General features: G+C 55.1%; 1 protein-coding gene across 1 annotated transcript; it reads right to left on the minus strand.

The window, feature by feature from the left end:
• On the minus strand, nucleotides 1-26,836 carry CRYBG2 (crystallin beta-gamma domain containing 2). The gene is made up of 22 exons (XM_059137078.1): nucleotides 26,605-26,836; nucleotides 24,495-24,564; nucleotides 22,272-22,963; nucleotides 15,262-17,896; nucleotides 14,766-14,813; nucleotides 14,545-14,657; nucleotides 14,252-14,381; nucleotides 12,231-12,370; nucleotides 11,315-11,441; nucleotides 11,037-11,072; nucleotides 10,576-10,712; nucleotides 10,290-10,416; nucleotides 9,858-9,997; nucleotides 9,634-9,760; nucleotides 9,384-9,416; nucleotides 9,177-9,289; nucleotides 4,917-5,046; nucleotides 3,288-3,427; nucleotides 2,804-2,927; nucleotides 1,639-1,797; nucleotides 298-457; nucleotides 1-202 (listed from the first exon to the last, which is right to left on the minus strand). The coding sequence occupies exons 1-22, from the start codon at nucleotides 26,718-26,720 to the stop codon at nucleotides 114-116; spliced, it is 5,586 nt and encodes a 1,861-aa protein (XP_058993061.1). The 5' UTR covers nucleotides 26,721-26,836; the 3' UTR covers nucleotides 1-113.
• Between the last annotated feature and the right edge of the window lie 559 nt (nucleotides 26,837-27,395).

The following is a 27,395-nucleotide window of genomic DNA, read 5'->3' on the forward strand; positions in this document are numbered from 1 at the left end:
GAGCATATTAGAAAACAGCTTATGTTACAACAACAACAACAACAACAACAACAAAATCTACAAAAAATATTTCATCCCATGGAAAGCCTCCAGGGCTGGGGAACGGGAGGCGGTCAGAGCACATGGACGGTCCAGATCTGGGACGCCCGGTCCTCGGCCAGCTCCCACAGCACCGCGTGGTCCCGGTCGTAGCCCCGGCCACCTGGCAGAAGGAGGGAGATATGGGGAGATGCTTCTTTTGACCCCAGTGGCCACAGCTCCCCTCAGGTGCCTTCTCCCACATACCGGCCCCCTTACCCTTCACATCTAGGATCCGCCCTTCAAACATCTGGCTGCAGATGTGGCCCGATTCGCTGATGCTCCACGTCTGGCGGGGGAGGCGGCTCTCAGCCCACAGCACCGCCTTGGAGCCCGTGCTGGGAGGCCCGATCACCTGCAGGCTCATGGTTGGGGCCACCTGAGGCCCCAGGAGGTCATCAGTGACTCCGCCAAACCCCATACCCTTAGCACACACTCGGCTTTGAATCCTGGCTCTCACGGACTGTGACCCTGGGTCAATCTCTTAATCCTTCTGAGCACTGGGTTCCCTGGGGATGGGAATCTCTGCACGCTGGCTGCTGCAAGCCTTCAATGTGAAAAACCGTGAAAGGTCTGGAAAAATGGCTCCTCCAGGAAGCCTCTCATGACTGACTCCCAAAGCATAAGACTTGGCATAAGACAAGCTTTCACCTACTATTGTCTGTGTGACTTTCGGCCTGTTACTTAACTTCTCTGTGCTCTAGTTTCCTCATCTATAAAATAGAGAGTATGGCAAGACCTGCCTCATTGTGCCCTCTGAGGATCGTACAAGGCATTCATGTGAAGGGCTTACCACAGCACCTGCCACAGGTTCTCTCTTGTTTCAAATAAAAGGTGCAACTCCTTCAGTGGCCTACAAAGACCCAGAGCCCTATAACCTTGCTACTTCCCTCCCTAGCCCTCCCATGATGTGAGCTGGCTGGTCCTGTTGCAAGGCGGGTTCCCACCTCAGGGCCTTGCTGCTGCTGTTTCCTTTGCCAGGAGAGCGCTTCCTGCGGACACCGACATGGCAGCCTCCCTCACATGCTGCCTTCTTAGAAAGGCCCTCTCTTGTCAGAGCTACAGCCACTTCCCAGCCCCCTTTCATTTCTTTTTCCCCTAGTGCACCTCTTGCCCCCCAACGTATGGAGATGTTTTACTCATTTAAATGGTTTCGGTCTCTCCCCACTACGATGTCAGTTCTGGAAGGCAGGAGTCATTTCTATTCCGGGCCCCTAGCTCATAGTAGGTGCTCAGGAAATGTTTGCGGAGTGAATCTATCTTTATTAATAGGATCCAAGTTCTGTCCCAGGATATCAGAGCTGGGAGTTCCCTCCCTTAGAAGTGTCTGGTTCTACACTCTTGTTTTGCAGATGGGGAATGGAGGCTCAGAGAAGAGCCCAAATGGCCCAGGGGAGCAGAGCCTGCTGTCTCCCCCTCCCCAGGGTCCTGGCAGGTGTGTGTGTCTCTCTCTGTCTTTCTGGCCTGATGGCAGGTCCCCACCGGCTGGGACTTCCCCACACAAGGAGCCTTCGAGGGCCTGGGGCTCTAGGGTCCCCTTCCCAGCCCCTCAGCTGGTACCTGGTTCTTCAGTAGCCCATCCTCGTAGTACCAGACGCAGCTGCCTCCCGCTTGAGGCTCGGAGACCACCACACGGCCCGCCTTCATGTCTTCTACGTGGTCTGGCACTGCCAGGAATCCCCTCAGGGCAGCATTCCAGAGGTGAAAATAAACCCGGCGCTGGGGGGGGGGGGGGTGCAGAGAAGCTGAGAGTGAGAGGCGCCCCCCCAGCAGGGCTGCTCCCAGCTGGGGCCCTGACACCCTCAGCTGGGGAGCCGCAAGGATCCCCAGCCCTCTAGTCCCTCCTCCCTGCCAGAACCCCTCCTTCTAAGCCCCTTCTTCTCTCACACATGGGTATCAGAGGGGCAGCCGAGGTGCACACCCGTGACCACAGACACCTGCGGCCACGTGCTCGGGGACATGTTGGCAGAGACGCCCCAGGTCCCCGTGGTTGGGCAGAGGTTTGCAGCAGCCACAAACACACGGACACACACAGCCATGCACACACAGCCCACCACCCCCCAGCCGACTCCACACCCCATGTTTGCTAACAGGACAGACGCAGGTAGGCACATGGACATGCACACACACACTGGGCTGAAGAGCCATGGTGGGGCGGACACCTGGTTGTCACACATCAGACCAGGCTCTGCCACAGATCAGCGAGGGGTCCTGAATTGTGGCGACGGCACTAACAGAAGAACCGTACCTAACGGGTGCTGAATGCTTACCCACACGAGTACCCTTCTAAGGGCTTTGCAAACATTATTTATTTTCAGTCCTCAAGACAACTCCATCACATGTGTTATCCCCATTTTATTTCTTTCCTAAGATTTTCTGTTTGTTTGTAAGCAATCTCTGCACCTGAGATTTTTAGTCCTAAGTGGATAAACGTACTGCTAAAAATTTAACGGTAATGCATTTATTATAATGCCAATGAAAGAAAAATCCTACACACACACACATCACACCCATGATTTTATGGGTATCACTCCTTAGAAGGAGGATAAAGGGAAAACAAAAAGTGAGTCAGTTTAGAAAAAAATACTGAGTAGATAATGTTTGAAGAGGCACAACGATGTGGCAAAATTGTGACAGAAGTACCCCAGTGCTGAGTTTGGGCAACATGGGAAGGGCATGGCGCGACAGAGCGGCACGGGCACGTGTGAGCCGACGTGCTACTGACCTGCCTGATGGGGTAGAGGGAGCCCACCCTCTGCGTCCCGCTGTACGTCAGCCAGTTGGTGATCTCGCAGCTGCCCACCAACCACTGGCGGCCCCGGAAGTCACTGTGCTCACACAGCACCCAGCTGGGCCCCACAGGTGCCGGAGATGCAGAGAGGAAGACAGACAGACAGACAGACAGAGGAGGAGGCACAGATGTCAGAACATTCTCCACCTCCTTTCCTCTCACACTGAGACTTCTCTGCCTGGTATTAGGGTCCCAAGTGTGGGGAGGGGGTGCCGGGAAGTAGATTTGGGGTTTGCAGGACAAAGGAGGGTCCTAGAGGATCCAGGCTGGGGGTCCAAGGCCCTCCTCTCACTACCCCACTCCCTCCCTCCTGGCTGTGGGGTGGGGAGTGGAAGGGAAGAGGGAGGGACAAGAGGCCAGGAACCCAGCCCTCACTCCCCGGCAGCCCCCACCCTTGAGCCCCCCTCAACACACTCACATGCCCCCGCTGATCCGCACGGACAGCACGTGGTTGTTGAAGCCCTCGGCTTGCAGGCTGCGCACCTCCCTGTCCAGCTCAATCTCCTTCCCCTCGAAGCACTCCAGTCCATACAGGAAAATGGAGGGCTCTGAAAAGTGCTGGGGCCGGGGGGTGGGGGCATGGAGAAGGGCTGAGGCCGAGAGAGCCCCGGCCCCTGCCTTGGCCCCCAATTCCAGATACTCCAATTCCCAGATCCGCATTTCAGGCCCTCTTCCCTCCTGAGCTCCGCCCCACAGGGCCCTGGACTCCGGGACACTGGCGGCAGGGTGTCCCGCAGACTCTCAGATGCAGCAGGTGCCAGACTGGAACCCCACCGCCCCCTCAAATCTCATCCCAGTGCCAGTGAATGCCACTTCTAAGGACAGTGATGACAGTAGTAATTACAGCAATTCTCACGTGTTTAGGGCTTAACCACTGGCTGGATTCTGCACTATGTGCTTTCCCTGATTTCTTTACAACTTTTCGACATTTCTCTAAGGTAGGTGCTAATATTATCATCTCTGCTTAACAGAAGGGAAACTGAGCGGGGTGCCTGGGTGGCTCAGTGGGTTAAAGCCTCTGCTTCAGCTCAGGTCATGATCCCAGGGTCCTGGGACCTGGGCCTGTTTCCCTTCCTCTCTCTCTGTCTGCCTCTCTGCCTACTTGTGATCTCTGTCTGTCAAATAAATAAATAATTAAAAAAAAAAAAAAAAGAAGAAGGGAAACTGAGTTCGGAGAAGATTAAACCCCTTGCTCAAGTCCCTAGAGCTGGGCTTCAGAACCACATCTGTCTGCCTTCAGAACCCGATGTATATTTGCGGAGCTTGGACTCAGCCGCTGGGCTGCCTCTGGGAGAACTCGGCTCTGCCTGTTACCACCTTTGTGGCCTGGAGCAAGTCGCATGACCTCCCTTGCCTCAGATGCACATCTGGAGAAGGGAGATAATGGCAGTAACAAACCTCACGGGGTTAAATGCCTTAATGCCGGGGAAGCCTGTTAAATGCTGCATGGAGCCAGTCTGTGCTCCGCGGTCAGCTTCCGCGGTGCTGGCACGGCCAGCCCACCCTATCCTCCAGACTCCGGTTCCTTACTGTGGATGGGCCACATCCCTCCACCTCCTCCCTGGTCCAGGACATCATCATTTGTTCCTGCCTACGGGAGCAGCAGCCCTGCTGCCTCGTCCCCACCCACCCACCCTCCCCACACAGCAGAGCCGGCTCTCCGTAGGCCTCCCTGCACAGAACCCCCAGTCTGCGCTCCAGGCCCTGCCCCCAGCCCACCCGAGTGCTGCTCCCTCCTGTCCCCACACCACCTCTAGATCTGGACACACCACTCTGCAATCTTCTTTATGTCAGTATGGCTGTGGGTTCCAGGAAGGCAGGGTTGGGTCTGATTCATTTCAGCGTCCCCAGGACCTGTCACGGTGGGCCCTCCATAAATCTCTAGTGAGGGAAACTACCTTTGAAGCCAGAGGCTCAGGGGAACCTGGGCAGTTCTGACGAAGACTGGCTCCAAGCTCTGGCAACCTCACCCACAGTGAGAAGAGACTTGGCACCCAGCAGCCCCCGCTGCCTCAGGGGCTGCCTGGACCCAGACAAGGTGACTCACCAGGGGTACCTTCTGGAGAGAGCCCAGGACCGTGGAGGCTAGGCAGCCCATGGCCGTGAGAGTAGGGAACTCGCCCTCGGAGAGAATGTGCTGGTCACCCTCGAAGTTCTTCTCATCAAACAGGATCCAGCTGGGGAAGGGGAAGAACGGGGGGATGTGAGTAGGTATCTGAGCTTGGCCCATCCTGTACTTGGCCTGCCAGACCCTCTGATATGCAGCAGAGTAGAGGCAGACTTGATTGTGACCCCCACGCCCCCAAGCCCATGAGAGGCCAAGGGTGTTCAGGCCCTGCAGCAAGAGACTGAAGTCAAGACTTCAGAAATAATGGAGCACCTGGGTGGCTCAGGGGGTTAAACCCTTGCCTTCGGCTCAGGTCATGATCTCAGTGTCCTGGGATCTAGCCCCGCATCAGGCTCTCTGCTCAGAGGGGAGGCTGCTTCTCCCTTTCTCTCTGCCTGCTGCTCTGCCTACTAGTGATCTCTGTCTGTCAAATAAATAAATAAATAATCTTAAAAAAAAAACACAAAAAGACTTCAGAAATGATTGCATAAAATCGCACGGCCTCTAGGGAGGAAAATCAGGCAACACGAAGCAAAGCTCTATGTACAGTCACTCAGCAATCCCATTTCTTGCAATCTTGAAACCTTTAAAAACCTGAGATGGCACCTGCACAAAATTCTTTGTGCAGCGCTGTTGGCCGTGGCCGTGGGGAGGCAGCCCACAGGCCCATCAAGAGGGGACAGTCAGTTAAACTAAGAATATAGATCAGCAGCTTTCTCTACCCACAGGTCCTGTCCCCATGCCTTAATAAACTGCTATTCTGCACCCCGAAAAAGCCCATCAAAAAATAAAACAAAACAAAAGCCCGCTAAGAATGTAGAGTATAATAACAGAGCAGTGAAAAGGAATGAGGACGAGCTCTTAAAGGGATATAAAGAGATCTCCACACTGTTAAGGGAAAACAAACAAGGGCAGAACAGTGTCTGTAGCATGCTTCCCTTTTGAAAAACTGTGATAGAACCCGCATAGCATAAAATTCGTTCTTTCAAGTGTACGATTCCGTGGTCTCTAGTATATTCGCCAGGTTGGAGTATACATCTTTTTGTGTAAGAAAATAGGGGGAGGGGCACCTGGGTGGCTCAGTGGGTTGAGCCTCTGCCTTCGGCTCAGGTCATGGTCTCAGGGTCCTGGGATCAAGCCCCGAGTCGGGCTCTCCGCTCAGTGGGGAGCCTGCTTCCCCCTCTCCCTCTGTCTGCCTCTCTGCCTACTTGTGATCTCTCTCTGTCAAATAAATAAATAAAATCTTTAAAAAAAAAAAAAAAAAAAAAAGGAAAGGAAGACACAGGAGCACTTTCTCCACCACATGGGAACATAGGAACAAATCAGCTCTTTGCTAGCTAGGAAGTGAGCCCTCCCCAAAGAGCTGAGAATGGGCCTGCACCTTGACCTCCCACTTCCCCGTCTCTAGAACTGTGAGAAAATAAATTCTCATTATTTAAGTCTTCCAGAATATGATATTTTGTTGTAGCAGCCCAAGCTAAGACAGGGACACTGTAATTTTTTATTTAATTAAAAAAAATAGGTAAAAATGTAAAGTATTCCAAAAATTTAAATAAATTAAATTAAGGAACCTGAGTGTATACCAGTATGGTTGGTGGCATAACCACACACACGAGAAGTATTATTTGAAATGTCTTAACAACGATATTTTGAAGTGGGATGTTGGTGAATGTCCTGAGGACAAAAAGAACCACAGAGAAACCTCAAACAGCATTCAATGCTTTTCACAGTTAGTAGTAATATTCGTATTATTGGGTTCCATATAAATACCACTGGAATTGGAATCCCTTGGTAGATAACTGATTTCAAGTTTAAGGCAGAAATGTACAAAATTATCCTGGAGCATCTTATTGTACCAGAAAAACAAGGAAGTTATAAAAAAAACTGCTGGAGTCATATCAAAAGCAGACAATTTGAAGGGGCTCCCAACTGCCAAAGACAGAATGATTAGGGCACACAAGAGAATTAGTTACTCCAGTGGATGGAGGCATTTCAATTACATATAAATCCATGAGTTCATAACAATACTTTAAAAAAAATATTTCCCTAGTCAGCTCTGGAGGTTGCTAGGGCACCAATCCAGAAATTATTCTGAAAATTGGTCAAGAGAAATTGATCCTTGGCAAAGGATCAAACTGCCTTTTTTGTATAAACTATTTTGGGTAAACAAATAGTTGAAAGGGGAATGCTCTTTATAGATGTATTCCAGCTAACACATGTAGAAGGAATACCAAAAATCTTAAAATCATCATTTTGTGACCTCTAAAGAAACAGTGAGTCTAGGCAATTATCATTAGTGGATAATAAAACCACTACATGAGAGAGAAATGGCAAATCTTATTTTTTTTACATGGCAAATCTTACAATGTAGAGATATTTTTTTAAGATTTTATTTTTTTTTAAAGATTTTATTTATTTATTTGACAGAGAGAGAGAGAGAGATCACAAGTAGGCAGAGAGGCAGGCAGAGAGAAAAGGGAAAGCAGGCTTCCCGCTGAGACCAAAACCTGAGCTGAAGGCAGAGGCTTAACCCACTGAGCCACCTAGGTACCCGCAATGTAGAGATCTTATTATCATTAAAAGTGGGACAACCAGGCATGTGCCTGACATAATGCAGTAAGTACAAGGTACCACCTATACAGTCTTCTTGTCAACGGAACAAAACACCCTTACCCTCATCAAGCGTCCAGGCCTACCAGTTTATAGGAAATACGGGACACAAAGGGGAAAAAGGCACCAGAAGGAAGCAATAAGCCAAATTCAGAAGAAGGGAAACTTACAGGGCAAATTATTGGTTTTCTTATCTTTTCTTTCTTTCCTTTTTTTTTTTTTTTTTTTTTTTTAAGAGAAGAAGAGAGAGAATCTCAAGTAGGCTCCATCCCCAGCATGGAACCAGATACTGGGCTTGTGGGGCTCTCTCTCTCACCACCCTGAGATCATGACGTGAGCCAAAACCAAGAGTCTGTGGCTTAACCAACCGAGTCACCCAGGCACCCCCTATTGGTTTCTTTAAACAAATAAATGGTATAAAACAAAAAGAAAGGAGAGAACCACTATAAATTAAAGATCAAATTGACCAAAAGCAGTGTGTGGACCTTGTTTGGATCCTGAGAAAAACAAACCCATTTCACAAAGGCATTTTTTTAAAGACAGTGGGAGAAATCTGAACATGGACTGGACATTAGGTAATATTAACAAACTACTGTTAATTTTATTAGATGTGATAATAAATTGTAGCTGTGTGGGTTGGGGAGGGTCCTTTTTTTTAAGAAAAGATTTTATTTATTTATTTATTTTTTACATAGATCACAAGTAGGCAGGGGGGTGGGGGGCCTGATGTGGGGCTCGATCCCAGGACCCTGGGATCATGACCTGAGCTGAAGACAGAGGCTTTAACCCTCTGAGCCACCCAGGTGTCCCAAGAAAGGTCCTTTTTTTTTTTTTTTTTTTAAGATTTTATTTATTTATTTATTTATTTGACAGATCAGAAGTAGGCAGAGAGGCAGGCAGAGAGAGAGAGTGGGGGAAGCAGGCTCCCTGCTGAGCAGAGAGCCTGATGTGGGTCTTGATCCCAGGACCCTGGGATCATGACCCAAGCTGAAGGCAGAGGCTTTAACCCACTGAGCCACCCAGGCGTCCCGGGAAGGTCCTTTCTTTTTAGAGATATATATTTAAGTATTTGCTTGTGCAATTTTATGTTGGGTCAGGGGATTTTAAAATGTTCCACTAAAAAAAAAAAAAAAAAAGGCAGAGAGATAGATGAAACAAGATTGGGGTTCTTTATGCTATACTATCTACAAGTTTTATGTTTTCCATTAAAACTTTATTTTGCTTTGGGGCGCCTGGATGGCTCAGTGGGTTAAGCCTCTGCCTTTGGCTCAGGTCATAATCTCAGGGTCCTGGGATTGAGCCCCGCATCAGGCTCTCCGCTCAGCGGGTCAGCAGGGAGCCTGCTTCCCCCTCTCTCTGGTGACTCTCTCTCTCTCTCTGTCAAATAAATAAACAAAATCTTAAAAAAAAAAAAAAAAAAAACACCAAAACTTTATTTTGCTTTAAGATTGAATGATTCGGGACAGAATAGCTAATCTCGAGGAGGAAAAATCATTTCACAGAAAGACCCTCCTACAGCCTGGATTTCCAAGCTGAGTTAAGTGCTCTGGGCAAGTGGGCCCCACTTCTACCCTCTCCCCATGTCCTCACCTGCCCCCGTGGACTCGGCAGGACTGGGCCTGGAAGGAGGCGGGCAGGGAGGCCTGGTCATCCTCGAAGGAGATGTGGTCGCCCAAGAAGTCGGGGCCGGAGAAAAGCTGAATCTGCAGGCAGAGACACGAAGAGAGGAGAATGGAGGGCAATGCAGTGGGACAGAGAGAATGGGAAGAGGAGACATGGCCCCCACCAGCTCCTTACCTTTGAGACAAAGTGCAGATTGTGCTCGCCGACCTAAAGGAGGGCCCAAAGTTTCGAGACTTAGGGAGGGTACCAGCCTCTAGCCTCAGTTTCCCGACCCTTTTCACAGCTCTCGGGTAGCTCCCCGGTTCCAGAGGCCCCGCCCCGCGCTCCAAGCCCACCCCTTCCAGCCCCGCCCCCCATCAGTGGGCTCCTCCCCAAGACCCAAGTCCCCGCCCCCAGGGCCCCGCCCGGCGCGGCTGGCTCGCACCTGCAGGACCGGCTGCAGCGAGGCGAGGGCGCTGTTGCCGGTGCCCCAGTCGTCGCAGTTGCGGTACACGCCCTTCTCCAGCACGTACTGCTCCCCGGAGAAGCCCACCTTCTCATAGGCCACCCACCTGCAGGGAGGGCGGGGCGCGGGTCAGCGGGGCGGGATCGGCTCCTCCGCGGGACCCGATCCTGGCCCGCAGCGCTCCCGGAGCCCGGGTCACTCACACGCCGCTGAGCACGTGGATGGCCTGCGTATGGGGGCCGTGTCGCGCCAGCTCCACGTCCGGCAATGCCTCTCTCACTTCCACTCCATGCCCCTCGAAGTCCATGGCCTCAAACAGCACCACGGCCGGGTCCCCAAAGTCCTGGGCCCCAGGGATAGTCAGATCTCTCCTGCCCACCCACGGAAACCCCCGGGAGTGCCCAGACCTCGGGGACGCAGCCCACCAGGGGATTTTGGAGTGAGGCGATCAGTATGGCTTGGGAAAAAAACAGCAGAAAGGCAAGAGGCTAGACCTCAGGGAACACTTCCAGGCGCTCTGGAGAACTGGGAAAGATGGCACAAACTCTTCCTTCAACAGACTGTACTGGGGGCAAGGGTGGGGGGCATCTGGCTGTGGCCACAGGCAGAGAGATGGCCCAATTGTTCTTGCTTACCGTCCGGATGACCCGCAGGGAGGTCAGCGCCTCGTCATAGCCTCCCCAGTGTGACCAATCAGCATATTCCCCCTCCTCCAGCAGGTACTGGTGGCCCCGGAAGCCTGCCTTCTGGTAGCCCACCCAGCTGGGGGAAGGCGGAAGGACAAACAGACTTGGTCATGGAAGGCCCATGGCTGTGTAAGACAGCTGCCCCCCTCCCCTATGCAGCCGGGGCCATTCCCCAGCCCCCACTGTAGAGGCCAGAGGGGAGGATGAAGTAGGAGGAAAGGTTCTGAGTCCTCACCAGCCCCCAAGAACCCGCAGGGACCCCACAGAGGCCAGGTGGGGGCTCTGGCTGTCCTCTGGCTGCTGAAGGTTGTAGATGTCTCTGCTCACTTCCCAGCTCTGGCCCTGAAAGCCTGTGGCTTCGTAAACCACAACCTGGGGAAAAGCGGGTGGTGTGAGGGCGCTGGGGAGCCAGCCAGCCAGGGAGGCCCTGCCTTAGTTAGCCCAGAGCTAAGTCCTCCCACTCTCACTGAGCTCCATTCTCTTAGGTAACTCCTGTTTCTTTTCTCTGACCTCTGACTTGCTTCTTACATCAAAAGCCAGTTTCCAGCGAGCCCGTAAGATTCCACCTTCCCAAACCCAGCTTCCGTTCCCCTGCACTCTCCTCCCCTGTCTTCCGGTCCAGGCTGTGTTAGCCACCCGCAAATCCCACACACCCCACCCAAAGGCCCTCTTCGACCCTGCAGCCCAGACTCTTACCTTGGGCTCCCCTGGCTTCTCCACATTTGGGCAGCCCTGCAGAGGAGACAGAGCTTAGACATCAAACCAGAGGTAGAGGAAGAAGAGGGAGGACGGGTAACCCAGGATTTACTTGGTCCTGAGATCCCTAAGAATGGCCAACCCCCTGTCTTCCCTCTGTCCCAGCTGTTGGGCTAATTCCCCCTCTCCTCAATCCCATTCTTAGCAGGAGACCCCCAGGCCCTGCCTCTTCCCCACAACCTGCAGGGCAAGGTAACTTGTGACCACTTGCTCCTTACCAGTCTCATGGGCTTCAAGGAGCCCACCGTAGGGTCCAAGGCACCCCAGGCCTCTGAGGTGAGGTACTCTCCAGGCTCCAGGATGCAGGGAGTGTCTTCAAAGTAGGGCTTGGGGTAGAACAGCCACCTGGGGGGAGAGGAAGAGAGACAGCTGTACCCCAGAGACCCAGGGACACAGATTGGTGATGGGGGAAAGGTTGAGAGGGGGGAAGAAGCCCCCATCAAGACGATGCGGAAGGATAATTCAGTCCTCCATAATCTCTTGCAGTAGCCACTCCATCTGCCCCCTTCCTCTGGCCTGGTGCTAATTTCACACAGCTGGAGAGTTCTTTCCAGCACACATACCTGCTTAGGGACCCCCAGTAGTTCCCTATTAGCCCCACAATATAGTCCAGCTGCACAGAGGCCCTTTGCTATGTCTCCCTTCCTGACTTCTCACATCTCCTCACCTTCTGCTTTCTTGGGCCAGACTGAACTTTCGAGGCTTAGTTCTCTCGCCTCTGGGCCTTTGCAGGTGCTATTCCTTCTGCTAGATATACTCTTCCCCACACAATTAACAAATATTTAGGGGAATCTACCCCATGCCAGCCCCTGCTTCAGGCATCAGGGAGACAGTGGTGAACAAAACAAGGGCAATCCCTCCTGCCCTGCTCTCCTTATGCTAAGATTCTCCTGTGGCCCACTCATCCCAGCTGAGATGTCTCTTCCTCCAGGAAGGCTTCTCTGACTTCAGACTGGTTTGGTGCTTTTCTGTGCTCCCCCATCCCAGAATTCTGATCACCACCGCCTTCTTACTTGCCTGTCCCCTCCAGTAAAGTACTGCCCGAGGGAAGGAGTGTGTCCTATCAGCTCTGTGTCCACAGCACGCTGCACAATGAATGTTAAAGGAAGGGATTCCAGAATTGCCCAGACTCACAGTCCTGCAGAGACAGTGGCGGATGCCACCTGCAGGGGCCTGTCCAGGCCCTGGGAGTCCTCCAAGGCATCCATTAGCTTCACTTGCTCCCCCTGGAGGCCCTCCTCAGAGTACAAGATGATCTCTGGGGTAACGTAGTCCTGCAAGACAGAGGTGGAAAAGGGTATGTAAATAGCCCCCCTCAGAGACGACCCCCCCACCCCGCCCCTAACAGCTTTCCCCAAGCCTGTCCAGCCAGGGTCCCAGGGCGCTTCTGGGAGACCTCCGTGGCCATCTCCACAGAAGCCAGGAGAGTGACTGGGGTGTTCTCTGCAAGGTTGGCCAGACAAGCCTGAGACCAAAGCCCTCTCTTTGGCACTGAACCTTTGGTACCTGTGACCAAAGTTCCCAGTGGGAGCCTGCCAAGTGCCATGCCATTCACCTTGCTTCTGGGTAGCCTGAAAATCCAACCCAGAGAGAAGGGGAATGGACAGCTGTCACCTGAGGTCTAACTTCAGCTCTTCCTTTGTAAACCATTCCTGCTCTAGTCCACACTGGCTTCTACCTGCATCTCATCCCAGGCAGCAGCGGATGCTCTCTGCATTCTGGGTGTTTCTTTCCCGCTAAGACCATTTCATTCCCTTGCTCCTTCAGCAAACGCTTATGAAGCATCTGCTGAGGGCAAGGCACCATGGAAAGGGCATGTCCTACTCCATCTCAGCCGGCCCTCCCAGCGGGCACTCTTACTTCACTCACAGGCTAGGAAAGTGAGGATCCGTGCAGTTGGGCGGCCTGCCTGCGGGCACCCAGCCCGGACGTAGCAGAGCACAGAACAGACCTATGGAGTGTGTGTTCAATGTTGCAACCAACCCCTCCCACGTGCCTGGCACACACGAGGAGCCCAGTCCACGCTGAATGAATGAAATGAAACCAGGTCCGCCCGACTTCAAAGCTCTCGTTTTTTTCTCTTCTACCTCATTACCTCCTACATGAAGATGCGTTTATTGTGAGAAGCTCACAATAAATCGTCCACAAACATTTGTGTGTTTCTGGAGAGGCTTTCAAAACCATCTCCTCCTTTGCATAGCTGGGCCACTGCCCTGGTTAAGACTCGTCCGCTCTCGCCCTCTTACTGGGAGGATTGCAACAGCTCTGTCTTGGAGGTGCTCACGCTTTAATTTAAAAAAAAGTGTGATAGGCCCTGCTTTTAGGGTTGGGCTTTCTCTTCTGTGTCTCCCTACTGGCCAAGACAGTTTTGTCAAGCTTAATTTCGGTAGTCTGTACATCTGTGTTACAAAAATTATTTTGTTTTTTCCCCCACTTTACAGATATGGAACTATAATATTGACTGGGCCTGTTCAAACCATGCATTTCTCCCTCCAAATTCAGAGGTGCCCCTCACCTGGAAATCACAGCCCTGCCTGGTCTTCCTGAGTCCCAGATTTCTCCTCCCCACAGCCAGAGGGATGTTTATGAATCCCTAATCTGATTATATGGCTTTCCTGCCTCAGGTCCCACCCTCATACCCTAGCTTGACCATGAGTCTGACAGGGCAGAGAGCAGGTCTCCCCCGCCCACCCGCTGCCTGGCATGGTGCCTGGTACACAGCAGACATTAACCAGCATCTGTGAGCAAATGAACAAACATCCGTGGCACCCTGGATCTGACCTTGGGCCTGAGATCCCAAGCCCAGGGCAGGGGGGCTGGCTCCTGCAGTCACTCCCAACATTTCTGTTGCTCTCACGAGACCCTTCAAGCCAGCTCCAATTTCCCCAGGCTGCTTTCCCAAGCTGGGACTTGGCCTCTGTCTGCCTCCTGCCTCCCCAAGGCAGGTCAAGCACCCCAGAACTCCTTTCTTCCCCAGGTGGAGCTCTGAGATCAGGACTCTACAGGCGAGTCCATAGTGAGCTCCCTTCAGGCTCCTCAACCATGTGAGCTCTCCTGGCTCTTCCAACTCCAGGCACCTGAGGCTGTCCCCATCCTCAAGGGCTGGGGCCTGGGGAAGACGGGGCAGCATCTGGTGTCCACTCCCAGCCACTCACCCGGACAACTCGCCTCAGGGAACCGATGCCTTGAGTACTCCACACAGACTCTGGAGCTCCTAAATCCACCATTCCTTCAGCCACGACCAGCTTCTGGCCCTGGAACTCGGGCTCTTCGTAGAGCACCCAGCTGTGGGCACAGAGACCCAGGGTCACCGGCAGGGAGAGGGTGTAGCCACAAAGCAGAGTGGCTGAAGGGGTTTCAGCCAGGTTGGCCTAGGCACATCTCACCACCCTGGCATCCCCCAGGTCCACAAGCAGCCCCCTGCCTCGTCCTGGCAGTCCGCACTCACCAGCCTCGAACTACCCTTACGGAGGCCACGTGGGCCCATCCGGAAGTGTCGGCGATGTCTTCCCACACCTCCCTGCGGCTGCCTTGGCAGCCAGGCTCTGAGAAGAGGATCATCTAGAGAGGACACAGAGGGAATCCTCAGGCCCCATCCCCAGATCCTGGCCCCCTGCTGCCCGCCACAGCCTTCCCCCCACCCACCCCCACATGGCGTTCCCCCCTTACCTTTCCAGGTCTGATGTTCAACTTGCCCTGGGTCTTTAATGCTGGGCTCTGGCATGGAGGGAGGTGATAAAAAGTCTTATGGTGTGGCCTCCTTACTGCCTCCCCATAATCTGTCATTTCAAGGATCCCACATGTTCCCTACTGGCCTCCACTCCACTGGCCCACAGAGGATGTCACCAACCTCCAGGGGGCTCATCACCCCATCCCAGGGGTGTGGGTGCCTATCACTCCTTTCCCCCAGCTTCCAAGAGATCAGAGCCACCAAGCCCTTTGAGCTCCACAGTGCAAGCCTTCCGCTGTGTGAATAGGGAAACTGAGGCCCAGAAGGATGTCGCTTGTATAAGATCACACTAAACCAGACATCAGACTCAAGGCTCTGGCTTCTCGAGACTCTCTTCCTAGTGTTCCGGTCCTGATACCATTCAAACCCTGCCCCAGGTGAGTCCAGCTGTCCCCCCCCGCCCCCACCACCTTGCTCATCCAAGGCCTCACTCACCCAACCCTCCGGAGGCCAGGCACAAGCAGGCTTCTCCAACGGTGACCTTTCGCTGCAGAGCAGGGGCAGCTGTCCTGGCACTTTCCTGAGTCCCGGCGTCCCGTGGGGCGGCAGGGCAGATAGTTTTGTACCCAGTGGTTCTGAGGCGGGGCCCTCCTGGGGGGCAGCCACCAGCCCACCGAAGAGAAGGCTGCCTCCGAGACGGGAAGTGGGCCTGCTCCCTGCTGGCCAGTCTGGCCCCAGCGCTGAGGGGACACCCTTGGCATCTGCCACATGTTTCTTCATCATCTCCAGAGGAGAACGAGAGACCTGGGGGGGCCTCACAGGGCGAGAGTCCCAGGAGGGCCTGGGCCCAGCTTTCTCCTGCCTGCGCTGGAGCTTCTCATCGTCGCTCAGGTAGGGATTCTCTGGTTCTTCCTCCTCCTCTTCCTCCTCTTCCTCCTCCTCCTCTTTCCCTTCTAGTGTGGGTGCCTCCTGGAGGCTGGGTCCCAGCACCCATGGTCCAGGCTGGTCCTCCTCGATGGCGGGCAGCGTAGCGTACATGGCCAGGTAGGAGGAGCGGGGGGCTCGTGGCAGCCGATGAGTGCGGAGGATCTCAGGGGGCTCCATGCTCCGCAGCGTATCCAGGAAAATCTCTAGGTCGGCAGCCAGGGCCACCTCCTCCAGGGATGTCTCTGGGACCATCTCGCCCTCAGTAGAGTCAGGGACAAGCCGGGACTCCGGGCTGGCCTCTGCTACCATCAGCACCAGGGCAGGAGGGGCTTCGGTGCTGGGGGACACCTCGCCCCCTGAGGAGGGGGCAGGGAGAACAACAGCATCCGGGATAATCCCCTTCTGGGTGGAAAATGGGGTAGCAGAAGCACTGGGATCCTGGACAACCTCTTTCTGGGTGGGAGATGAGGTGGGACTCACCTCGGAGCCCTCAACAACCTCATCCTTTTGGGGGGATGGGAAAGAGGAAGCAGTCAGGCCTCGAACAGCCTCGCCCTTGCTGAGAGAAGAAGCAAGACTGTCTTTAGTACCGTGGACAACCTCTTTTTGGGTGCGAGGGCTGCCTTCTGGGGCTTGGACAACCTGGGCGGGCTTGGGGGGTGAGGCAGCAGGAACACCAGGACCCTGTACAACCTCTTTCTGGGCGAGGGATGGGTCGGCATGGACCCCAAGGCCCTGCGCTACCTCTTCCTGGGTAAGGGAGAAGTTAGGGACATTTTTAGAGTCTTCAACAAACTTATTCGGTGGGGAGGAGGGAGCAGAAAGCCCTCCTGAGCTGGGGACAGCCCTCCTTCTTGTAGAGGATGGAGCAAGAGGCTGTCCAGGGACTGTAACAGCCACCTCGCTCTTCACCTTGGGCAGGATGGGGACAGCAGAGGGATCCGTGAGCCCTTCCCTTTTCACAGAGTGTAGTGCCTGGGGTCCCCTGGACTTGACAGTGAGCTGGGTCCTGGGGTGAGTGGGCACCACAGGCTGCTCCGAGGGGCAGACTGGGTCCAGGGAGGGGGTAGGGGTCTGGCGTCTAGGAGAGGAAGGTGACAGTGCCTGGCCCTGGGAAATCTGGAGAGGGGGCTGGGGGAGCCTGGAGGCTCCCTGATTCCTTGGGACCTCATGGGCTCTGGCATCAGGGGCTCTGCTCTGGTCTTGGTCTGGGCGAGCTGCAGGGACATCCTGGTTCCAAGGTGGGTGGACATCCTCTGGGATGCCCACAGGGACCAGAGCAGCTTTGTCCTTTGGCTCTGCTGTCCCTGTCCCAGGCAGCTGCCCTAAGCCTGCGCCCCCTGCACTGCCCAGACCCGGACTCCTTGGCACAACAGCCGTGGGCCTGGGAAGCCGGCTGGCGGCGGGGCTACGCTCAGCAGGCACAAGGCTACTTAGCAGCTCCCGGGCTTGGCTGAGGCTGGGTGAGCCCTCGGCCTCGGGACTCACCACCACTGCCCGCACGGTACGAACAACTTTGCGGCCCCTCGGCGGGGCCTCGCCCGACAGCACCGGCCCCACGGTCACAGAGCTGTTCACCTGTCGCTCCGTGTGCCCTCCCACCACCACGGTGGTCTGCACGGTGCGTGTCACCCGACGCTCTTCGAGGCTCCGGGGGCTCCCACTGATGAGACTTACACCTGGGTGGGGGCTTGGTTCACGGGGCCCAGGCAGGGGCACCAAAATCTCATTCCTGGCCATGGCTCCCAGGTGTGGTGGCTCAGTCCTGGGCTCGGGGGGGCTGCCATCACCCTGGTCTATAGCCTCCTTCAGCCTTCCCACTCGCCTTTTCTCCTTGGGGAGTAGTGTGTACTTCTTGGAAAAGATGGGCCCGTGGCTCTGACAGCTCTTGGAGCCGGCCCCATCCCGGGGTCCCTGGTAATTTATAGTCGTTTCTTCCCGTGTCACAAAGCCATTGACTTCCTCTCGACAGTGGCTGTGCTCAAACACCTCCTCCCGGGGGGCTTCTGTCTGCGCCCCCGACACCAGGGACACCTTATGAAAACGGTGTCTCATTTCTTCGTGGGCAGGGGGCGGCCGCCGCCATGTCAGCGTGGTGCTTACCACGGGAGTCTCAGCCTGAGCCAGGGGCCCACCTGCCTCCTCCATGTTGGGCCCCGGCGACCTGTCTTGAGGTGTCCTTGGCTCACTGTGCTCCAGCTCCCTGCAGATGGTGCCGGGAAGAAGAGAGACAGGGTCAGGGGGTGATGAGGGTGGCTCTCGGCAGTGCAGAGTAACGACCCCTGCCAAGCTCAGGCTTGGTCACCCCAGGCAACCCATTGGACTTTTTGGACCTTTGTTTCTTCATCTGTAAAATGGGCGTGATACTCCCAGCTTTCCCACCATCTCCCCACTTTCAGATGATCCCCAATGCCAGGGTCCTTCAAGGGGTGAAGCTGAGGCCTGAGCCTGGAAGGAGAGAGAAGGGAGAGAGCAAAAAAGCATATGGGTGGGGTTGTGACTCTACCCAAGGAGCCCTGGATCTAGCCCTCCGGAAACCAAAAACTAGAAAACCAGGCAACTGTTCTGACCCTGTTCCTGGCCATGATAAAGGAAGGAAAGGAAAGATGGGCTACGGCCTCTGGCAAAGCTAAGTTTCCCCTGACCCTGTCATTTACTAACTGGATGACCTTGGGCCACAGCCACTTCTCCCCTTCAAGCTTCATGGGCTAGGCACCTTGCTAACTGCTTAATAGTCATTGTCCTTCTGAATCTTTAAAAGAATCCCATGCGTTTGATACCTCAAAGAATCAATTATAAACAAACATTCCCATTTTGCAGATGAGGACAAAGAAGGCTCAGAGAGGTTAAGAAACTTACCCAGAATCACACAGTGGCAGAGGCAAGACTTGAACCCAACCCTAAGCACTTGACCACCATACTAAACTCCCTAATATAAGTATCTGGTGAACCAAGCTCTGTGGTTTAGAGATTTACTTTTAAGGGGGGTCACAGTAGTCCTGGAGGGATCACCCAGCCCCCACTCCCACTTCCAGGCTGTGCTGACCAGGACAATCCTATTCTCAGATCCCAAGGACCCAAGAGGCAGCCCCCAGGCCATTTTAAGGGAAGCTAAGACCAGAAATGCACCCCTACCCCCAACTTCCCTCCCCCATCTCTATCTTCTTCTCGCCTGAGAAGCCAGTGGAACCCAGAACTTTGATCCTGCTCTGTGGCCCTAGCAATGACTCAGGTTTTATGAGGAACAGAGATGAAAGGGGCTGAGGCCCAGGGAAGCCTGACTTGACTCCAGGAACCTTGGGAGCTATGATAGGGTCTGAGTGGCATATTGGGGAAGGGAGGGAACTGACATGAATCCCAGACCTTTCCCCAGACCAGAATTCCTGAGAGCAGGGCACAGCCAGACACCTGAGACCCTAGATCAGGGCCCTTTGCCTGAGGCCACGACCCTCTCCCATCCTCACTAAGGAGCCCCTTTTCTTCCAACAGAACCATGGCCTTCTTGTTGGGATTCCCATTGAGCCCCCCACTGAGTTTCCTCTTTACTTCTGCAATAATAACTAGGATTTCCCTGAGATTCCCTGCCCCTGAGGCTATTAAGTAGCCGAGCCTGGGTTCTAAGTCACTGATTGATTGATTGACTCATTCATTCATTCATTCATTCAGGGCTAATTGTGTTAGGTGATGTGCTGGGCCCTGGTTTGGTTCACCCAAAGGCAGTGTTCTAGGAGTCTGCGGTCCAAAGAACCGGATGTAAAAACAAGAACCCATCGATTTTGGCAAAGCAACAAGAGAACAGCTTCAAAGGAAGCCATTGGTCATCAGATCAGATACTGTAAATGACCTCCCAGCAATCAAAATTCCACGCCTTTCTCAAGCCAGCCCAGCCCCTGAACAACAGCCGGGACAGTCACTCATTCCATAAACATGTGGTCATTGGCTTCTGCTTGCACACTTCTGGGGATACAGAAGTCACCATCTGACAGCATCTGTCCTATCCCTGGACAGTCATGACTGCTAGAGTGTTCTTCTAACTGTGCTGGAATCTACCTGCCCATAGCTGCCCCCTTTCATCCTTGCTCTGAAGACACAACACACTCCCATGGCCCAGGATGCCTCCGAGGCTAGCAGAAGTCTTCAGCCCCAGAGCCCTCTCTTCTTCAGGGCCCCAGACCAGAAATGGATCTGTTGGCAGGCTGACTGTGACCTCCAAACAAGGTGTGTGGGGCCGGGAAAGGGAGAGGCTGAGGAGGGGGCGGGGGGAGTGTGGGAAAGAGCCTGGTCTAACCGAACAAGTCCTGGGTTCTCCCCGCTTACCTGTGAGTCACCCCCAAACTAGGCCAAACCAGTCCACAGGCCCACAAACGCATGCTGCGTCACACAGACACATACTGACACCCAGACAGACACCAGCACAGACCCACCGGGTCCCACGGGCACAAAAACAGACCTACACACTTACACAGACAGACACGGTCAGACACACAGCGTTACACACACTCAGAGACACAGTGGACACACGCATCAGACACACACACACACACACACACACACAGAAACACACAGACACAGTGACATGTGCCCATGTTCACAATACACACGGTCAACTCACAGCCCTCCTCCCTGCTCGGGAAATCTGCCTACACTCAACACAGCCACCCATGAATGCATATATGTCTTACACAGCCCCGCATGCCGCCCCGACTGTGTCCCACCTCCCTGCCCCTACCCCAACATCTGCCAGTCCTGACCCAGGGAATGCTTCCCCCAGAAAGGGGTCACAGAGGTCTGGTATCCCCAGAGGTCGGCTTCCTGCTTCTCTAGCCTCCAACCAGAGTCTGTCATTAGCTACCTGGTCCCAAAATAGCCAGGGAGTGGCAGGGAGAGCCCTAGTCCCCTCAGCTAAACCTGCTGCTTCTTCCTTCTCCTCTCTAAGGCTTGCCTCCTCCGCGTACCTTCCCTCTCTCCCAAGTCCTTCTCTCCCAGCTGCGGTGCCTGAGCTGGGCCACCCAGGGTCCCACCTCTCCCCCTCCCTTACCACAGGACGAGTTACCCTGACTCCTGCTCAGGGGCCTGGGCGCTTCTGAAGCTGCCAAACCCACTTCCATGGGGTCACTGAAAACCCTGTACAGCAACCAGTCAACCCTGCATGGACGGCATAAGGCCAGCAAGTCCTCTGGGAGAGGCAGGTGGAAGCAGTGGTTAAAGCACAGGCACCCAGGTTCAAGTTCCGACCCCTTCACTTTCTACTTGACTTTGGGCAAGTGATGTGATTTCCCTGAGCCTTAGTTTCCCTATTGCGGTGAAGGCAGTCAAAAAGATTAGTCCCGCTTCATGGGGCTTTCTGAGGATTTAAAAGAATTATGCTTACGGGGCATCTAGGTGGTATAGTCGGTTAAGTGTCTGACTCTTGGTTTTGACTCAGGTCATGATCTCAGGGTCATGGGCTCAAGCTCTGTGCCCAGTAGGAAGTCTGCTTGAGAGTCTCTCTCTCTTTCACCCTCTCCCCCTCCCTCCTATGCTAGAATGCTCTCTCTCTCTCTTTCTCTAAGATAAATAAATCTTTTAAAACAGTAAAATTTTAAAAATAAGAATTAAGCTTAGAAAACAAGCTATGGGGCATCTGGGTGGCTTGGTCAATTCAGTGTCTGCCTTTGGCTCATATCGTGATCCTGGGGTCCTGGGATCAAGTCCTGTATTGCATGGGGGTGGGGGGTGGTCCCTAGTCAGCAGGGAGCCTGCTTCTCCTTCTCCCTCTGCTTGCCACTCCCCCTGCTTGTGCCCATCTCTCTCTCTGCCAAATAAATAAATTTAAAAAAAAAAAAGCCATAAATAACAGCCACCACCATCATCATTAGGAACTTTTCAGAGCCCTATTTGAGCCCCAGTGCCCCTTCCTGGTGACCCTCGAGACATCACCCCTCCTCAGTGAGTTTCAGGGGACCCATCCTTCCCCCTTTGGGCCTATGAGGCAGATCCAGGGGAGTCATTTTAATGCAAATAAACACCAAGGATTGGGAACCTTGTGCCTGTTCCTGAGGTCGCCACCCCAGAGCCAGGTGGGGTCATTATCGCTGCGACTGCCGCATTAATGATAAGCATTCCTGCTATTTGGGTGGCCCAGATCCCTGGAGTTCAAAGCACGTCCTGTGACCACCTCCTCCTCCCTCACCTCCAGCTACCAAATCTACTCAACAACTCAAGGCCCAGAGAGGTTAAACTGCTGGTCCCAGGACACCCAGCACTTTGGCTGGGCAACTATTCCTAGACTGAGTCTGTGGTGGGGTATCACTGAGGAGAAGGTCACTCTCCCCAACCCCTCCATGACAAGCTCTGCCTCTCCTCGGGCAGACAGGGAAGAGCAGCAACAGTTCCCCCAAGGTGGCCTGTGGGTGAGGGGAGGGAGAGGAGGGAGAGCTGAGTGGGCAGAAGATGGCCGAGTTAGCTCGTGCCTGGGGAGCCAAATGAATGGGCCTTGGTTTGGAAAAGCCCAGACACCAGGCAGAGACCCAAAAGTGGGCAGCCAGGCCAGTTTCCCCTCCCGTCATCGCCCCATGTGGGGCCTGATGTCTACTCACCGTCCGTGTGGGGAGCCGGGCGTCCAGCGGGCCTGGTGCTCCTGCTGCTGGGCTGTGACCTCCTGATGCGGTGGGGCTCTCAGCCGGGGCTCCTGGGGCTGGTCTGTCAGGCACCCCGTGATGGGGCGGGGCCCCTGGGGAGGCTCCTGCCAGCCCCTGGATTCCTCAGGGCCGCAGGGGTGGAGAGCTGGTTGGGCAGGTTTAGGCTCTCCACCCTCCTCCCCAGGTGCCCGCCTGTGGCCCTGGAGGGTGATAGCGATGTGGTAGCGGGTCCTCCTGGCAGAGGGACACTTGTGTAGGGTCTGGGCTGGATCGGGCAGGACTGGCCCCGGTGTGACAGGCTCGCCCTTTGCCCCCTCTCCTGTGGGGAAGGGTGCTGGGCGGGGCAGCAGGTTTCCCAGGTTGCCGGGTGGCTCAGGCCTCACAGGAACCCCTGGGGTAGGGTACGGAGGTTGCAGACAAGTGCAGCTTGGGGTCCCTTGCTCCACACATCCAGGAGCTAGTGCCGGGCATGAGGGGCTCTCCAGTCCCACAGAGGCGTAGTTGGCCAGGTCAGAGGCACTGCCCACGGCTGGCCTCTGCAGGCGCCCCAGGGGTTGATGGGGCTCCCCTGAGCTGTGTCGTCTCCTCCAAAGCCAGGAACCACGGCTCCCTGTCCGAAGGTCCCATTCTGAGCAGCTGTGGGATTGGGCCTAGGGAAAGCAGAGGCAGGCGACTGGTGACAGCACTTCTCCTTACCCTCCCAGCGCCCCTCAACATGCTGGACGGTCCTCCTCGGCACGAGAACTGGACAAAAGGGCAGAGCTCTGGGAAGCCGCTCAGTATTTCACTCACGCCCTCCCATTCTGCCTATGAGGGAAGTGAGGCCCCGAGAGGACACTGACTTGACCAAAGTCACTCAGTGACAGCCCTACTCTCAGGCCAACTGCCACCTTCCCAAGCATCCACAGGCCTCTGGCCCTTTAGCAGCAGCTTCTTTGGGGATCAGAGGCTGCGTGCATGTGCACGATATGAGTGTCTAGAGCCTCTGCCCCCTCCAAGCTTTCAGAGAGCTTTTAGATGCCTCCCCTATCCCTGGGACCCTCACAGCCTGAGATTGCAAAGCACATCCGGGAGGAGGCACCTGAGCATAGAGATGTACCTGGGCCATAAGGGAGTCGGGGAAGAGGGTTCCCCCGAAAGTGAGTAACTTCCATCTACTATCTTCCCTTGGGGCCCAGCCTGGCCGTGGGAGGGAGGGGAGAGGGCCAGCGATCCCCGGCCCATATGGACGCTGCTCCCCAAACCACGAATTCTCAGGAGCAGGCTTGTGTACTTGGCAACAGAGGAGCCAAGTCTGGGACCAAAAGTCCTCTCTGCATGGGCCCTTGATCCCAAATACCTCAATTTACTCATTTGAGAAATAGGTACAGCCTCTTGCTCCCCAGGGGCTAAATACCTCAAGAGACAGGAGGGCACCGTGACTTAATGTGGGGGCCTGGAGCCAGGCAATCCAGGCTCAAATCACAGATCAGCTACTTCCTAGCCACAATCTCAGTGTCCCTGTGTGTAAAATGGGTATGATAATAACAGTACCTGCTTCCTGGGAGTGCTGTGAAGACTGAATGAGATAAGCCATGCAGAGTAACCAGCACCTAATGAGTACTCAATTAAATGTGAGTGATTACGAATGGTATTCTAGACCACAGACACACGGCTGCTGAGCCACCTCGAGGAGGCCTTCTGCTCCTCCAAAGAGAGGGCACCCTGTCACTGCTCGAGCCATGCCTCAGGTCCACTGAAGACGGGGAACTGTGCCCAGAAGGTTAAACCACCAGCCCAGCTTTGCCCCTGGGGTTGCAAGTCAGGAATTGGGGAAAAGAGGCCAGAGAGGAGACAAGGGAGTGTAGAAAGGGGGCTCCTGGGTACAGGTACTGGCCCTCCAGGCTTCCCAAAGGGCCTGAGCATTAGGAAGCTCAGGCTTCCAGAACATCTAGACCCTTGCTGGATGTTCTACATCTATGACTTTCTTTCTCACAACTCTGAGCAGCATTATTGTCCCCATTTTGCAGATAGAGAAACTGATGTGGGGAGTGATCTGCGCAGGGTCACACAGTGAATCAGTGGCAGAGGATTAGAGAACTCCAGGTGCCTGACTTGTAAGTCAGGGTTCTCAGGGCCAGCCCGGCCCCTCCCAGAGCTTCTGACCCCACTCCTTTCCCACCTCTTGGGATTCTCTCTTACCTTAAGGCTGACATTGCTGGTGCTGCCCAGGTCCTGGGCCAGGTCAGGGCAGCTCCGGCCACCCCAGGACCTAGAAAGGAAGCACAGGAAAGGGAGTGAAGTAGCCTTCCCCCCTCCCACGCTCAGACTGGACCCTGGGGCCCTCCCCAGGGCGCATAGGCAGGCTGAGCTTCTGAAACCTTAGGAGTGGGGCAAGGTCTACACAGCAGCCTCCCCTCTGCTCCCTCCCCCAGCTGTCTACTCCCCAAATGAGAGGACAGACAGATGAGTTTGGGACAAGAGTGGGGACTAGGTCTACAGTAGAATCAGAATATAGAAAAAGGATAGCGTCTCATAGTTCAAAAGCTTGCCATGCACTGAGGCCCTCTGGGGGCCAGGCTAAGCCTTAGATATGGTGCTTACGTGATCTCCTTTGAGCCTCAAAATAATCCTAGAAGGTGGATATTATGCCCCTATTTTTCAGATGAGGAAACTGAGGCCCAGAAAGATGAAGTGACTCACACAGCTGGTGAGCCTTGGAGTTAGGACACTAGGACCATCCCATTCCAAAGGCTGGTTGGACATCATGGCACTAATGGGGGCAAGATGGGGAAGTGCCTTGACCGTCTCCCCCGTGCACCCCGCCTCCAATCCCGGGCAATCAGCAGGGATCAGAGAGTCCTGTTCCTTAGTGCTGAAGTCCCACTCCCACATCTGGTGAGAACCGCGTCCAAAGGCACACGCACGGGCTGTATCATCAGGCTGGCCCCTGAGCATGCGCAGTCTCTCCCCTGTCCTCCCAACCCCTGACTCACCAGCAGGCCAACACTGCCTCCTCTCGAGTGTGGAAAGGGAGGGGCCATGCCACCTGGGCCCTATAGGGCAGGTTCTTGCCAGACCAGGTAATGGGAGAGGGCGTGTCTCCCTGCTGGGGTGGGCAGGGCAGTGATAGGGTGTGGGTACCCCCTGGGGCACCCAGGCTTCCAGGCTTTCCAGGGTGGCTAGGCCCTCCCCTCCCCCTTTCTCTTTGGGGTGAGAGAACAGCACAAACCCCTCCTCTCCCTCTGCGCCTGGTGCTCAGGTACCCCACCCCTCCCACAGCTGCTAAAGACAGCCGTGTCAAGATAAGATCAGAACAAATTGCCTGGTAACTACCTAGAGACACAACACCCCAGTGCCTGCGAGCACATTCCATGCGAGCACATTCCATGCTCTTTTCCGATACGGGCCCTCTGAGCCACTGGGGTCCTCTTCACTCTCCCCCTCCCGGCCATTCAGCTTTGCCACGCAGAGCCTTTTTCCTTCCACTCCGACGGTGGCTACCAGCAAATGGGCTCAGAGAGAGGAAGCAGTATGTTCAAGGGGACCAGGCCAGCGGCAGCTGGGGTTAGGACGGAGCTCTGCCTAGCCCCCCACCACCGGCTTGCAGTCCGGGAATCTCTCCGGGCAACAGAGCAGCCCAGTGCTTCAGGATATGGGCCCTGGAGTCAGACTGCTTAAGCTCATAACCTAGCCCCACCTCCTCCCAGCTGTGTGACTGCGCAGGTGACTTCACCTCTCTGAACCTCCATTTCCACATCTGAATCACACGAACTACACTTGCCTCATAGCGCTGCTGTGAGGATTTAAATGAGATAACCTACGTCAGGCAAGAAGCAAGTGGCAAATAAAGATTTATTGTTACTACAGTCTGGGGCGACAGGGGAAATCGTGCCATCTGAGGGCAAACGTAGCGCGGTCTGCGACACCTCAGGGGCCTGTCACGCTCATGACAAAGGGAATGAAGACGAGAGGGAAGCTGGCCTAGGATGTGACAAAGTCCACAGCGGCGGGGGGGGGGGGGGGCTACGTTTGCCTTTAAACTGTCTCCGGAGAAGAAGTCATCCCCCCTCCCGCCGCCTGACTTCAGGAATTGCAAAAGTTGTTTTAAAGTTTCAAAAGAGCGCAGGTTGTATCTAAAAACCATATTCACAGTCATATATCCAATATCGTAGTACACTGTCACGTATATTTTTATGCTCTCAGACACTCGTACACGCTTATTTGAACACTCACTACCCTCTAACACACACATACGCACACACCCCTAGAGCCCAGGGGTGCCCCTGCAGACCTCCTCCATCCCCCTCACCTATCCCGGGCTCTGGCCTCCTCCCGGGTCCGCTTCCCCCGGCGCTCCCTCCGCAGCCCTAGCCTGGCCAAGCCGCGGGCCAAAAGCGCCCCCAGCCCCGCGTCCAGCTCGGCCATGGCAAGGGCAAGGCCCCGGGCTCCCTGGCACTACAGCTCTCCGGGGCCACGGGGGCCACCCGGATCCGCTCCTCTCCGCTCCTCCGCAGAGAAACGCCTTCTCCGGCCCGCCCCCTTGAACAAACAGGGGCCCCGCCCGCAGTCTGTTCGGGCGGGGGACTGACCCCGAGGCGGTCCTTGCCCCAGGACACGGGGTGCGTTCTGCAGGGGTCGCACCGCCTGAGTCCCACTTCTCCCCGCTCTTGCCGTGCTCTCCGCATGGACGGCGCTACTTCTTTAGGCCTCGGAAGGCTCCAGGGGCACCGCGTGCCGGCAGCCCCCACGGTGGCCTTGCACAAGGTGGGCGGGAAGGAGGAACCTCGGGCCAGCGAGGCGGCGCTGAACCAGGGGTCTCTGTCCCCCGAGGAGGAGGGGCTAGAACGCAGGGGCGGGGTCAAGACCAGAGGGGGCATGGTCTTGTCGAGTGGGTGGGGCCTTGTCCTAGTGGTTGGCCTATGGCACAGGGCCAAAGGGGTGACGGGGTGGGCTTTACACCGTGATCTCAATTACTGGGCGGAGGAGGCCGAAGCCGAGCCTGCTGTTGCCTGGACGCCGTGGGCTCCTGAACATTATCGCGCGCTCACCTGGAGGGCGTGAGACTGAGCGTGAAGGTCGCTCAGTCCCCTGCAGGGAAGC

This window comes from Mustela lutreola, chromosome 10 (assembly GCF_030435805.1).
Source record: "Mustela lutreola isolate mMusLut2 chromosome 10, mMusLut2.pri, whole genome shotgun sequence".
NCBI lineage: Eukaryota > Metazoa > Chordata > Mammalia > Carnivora > Mustelidae > Mustela > Mustela lutreola.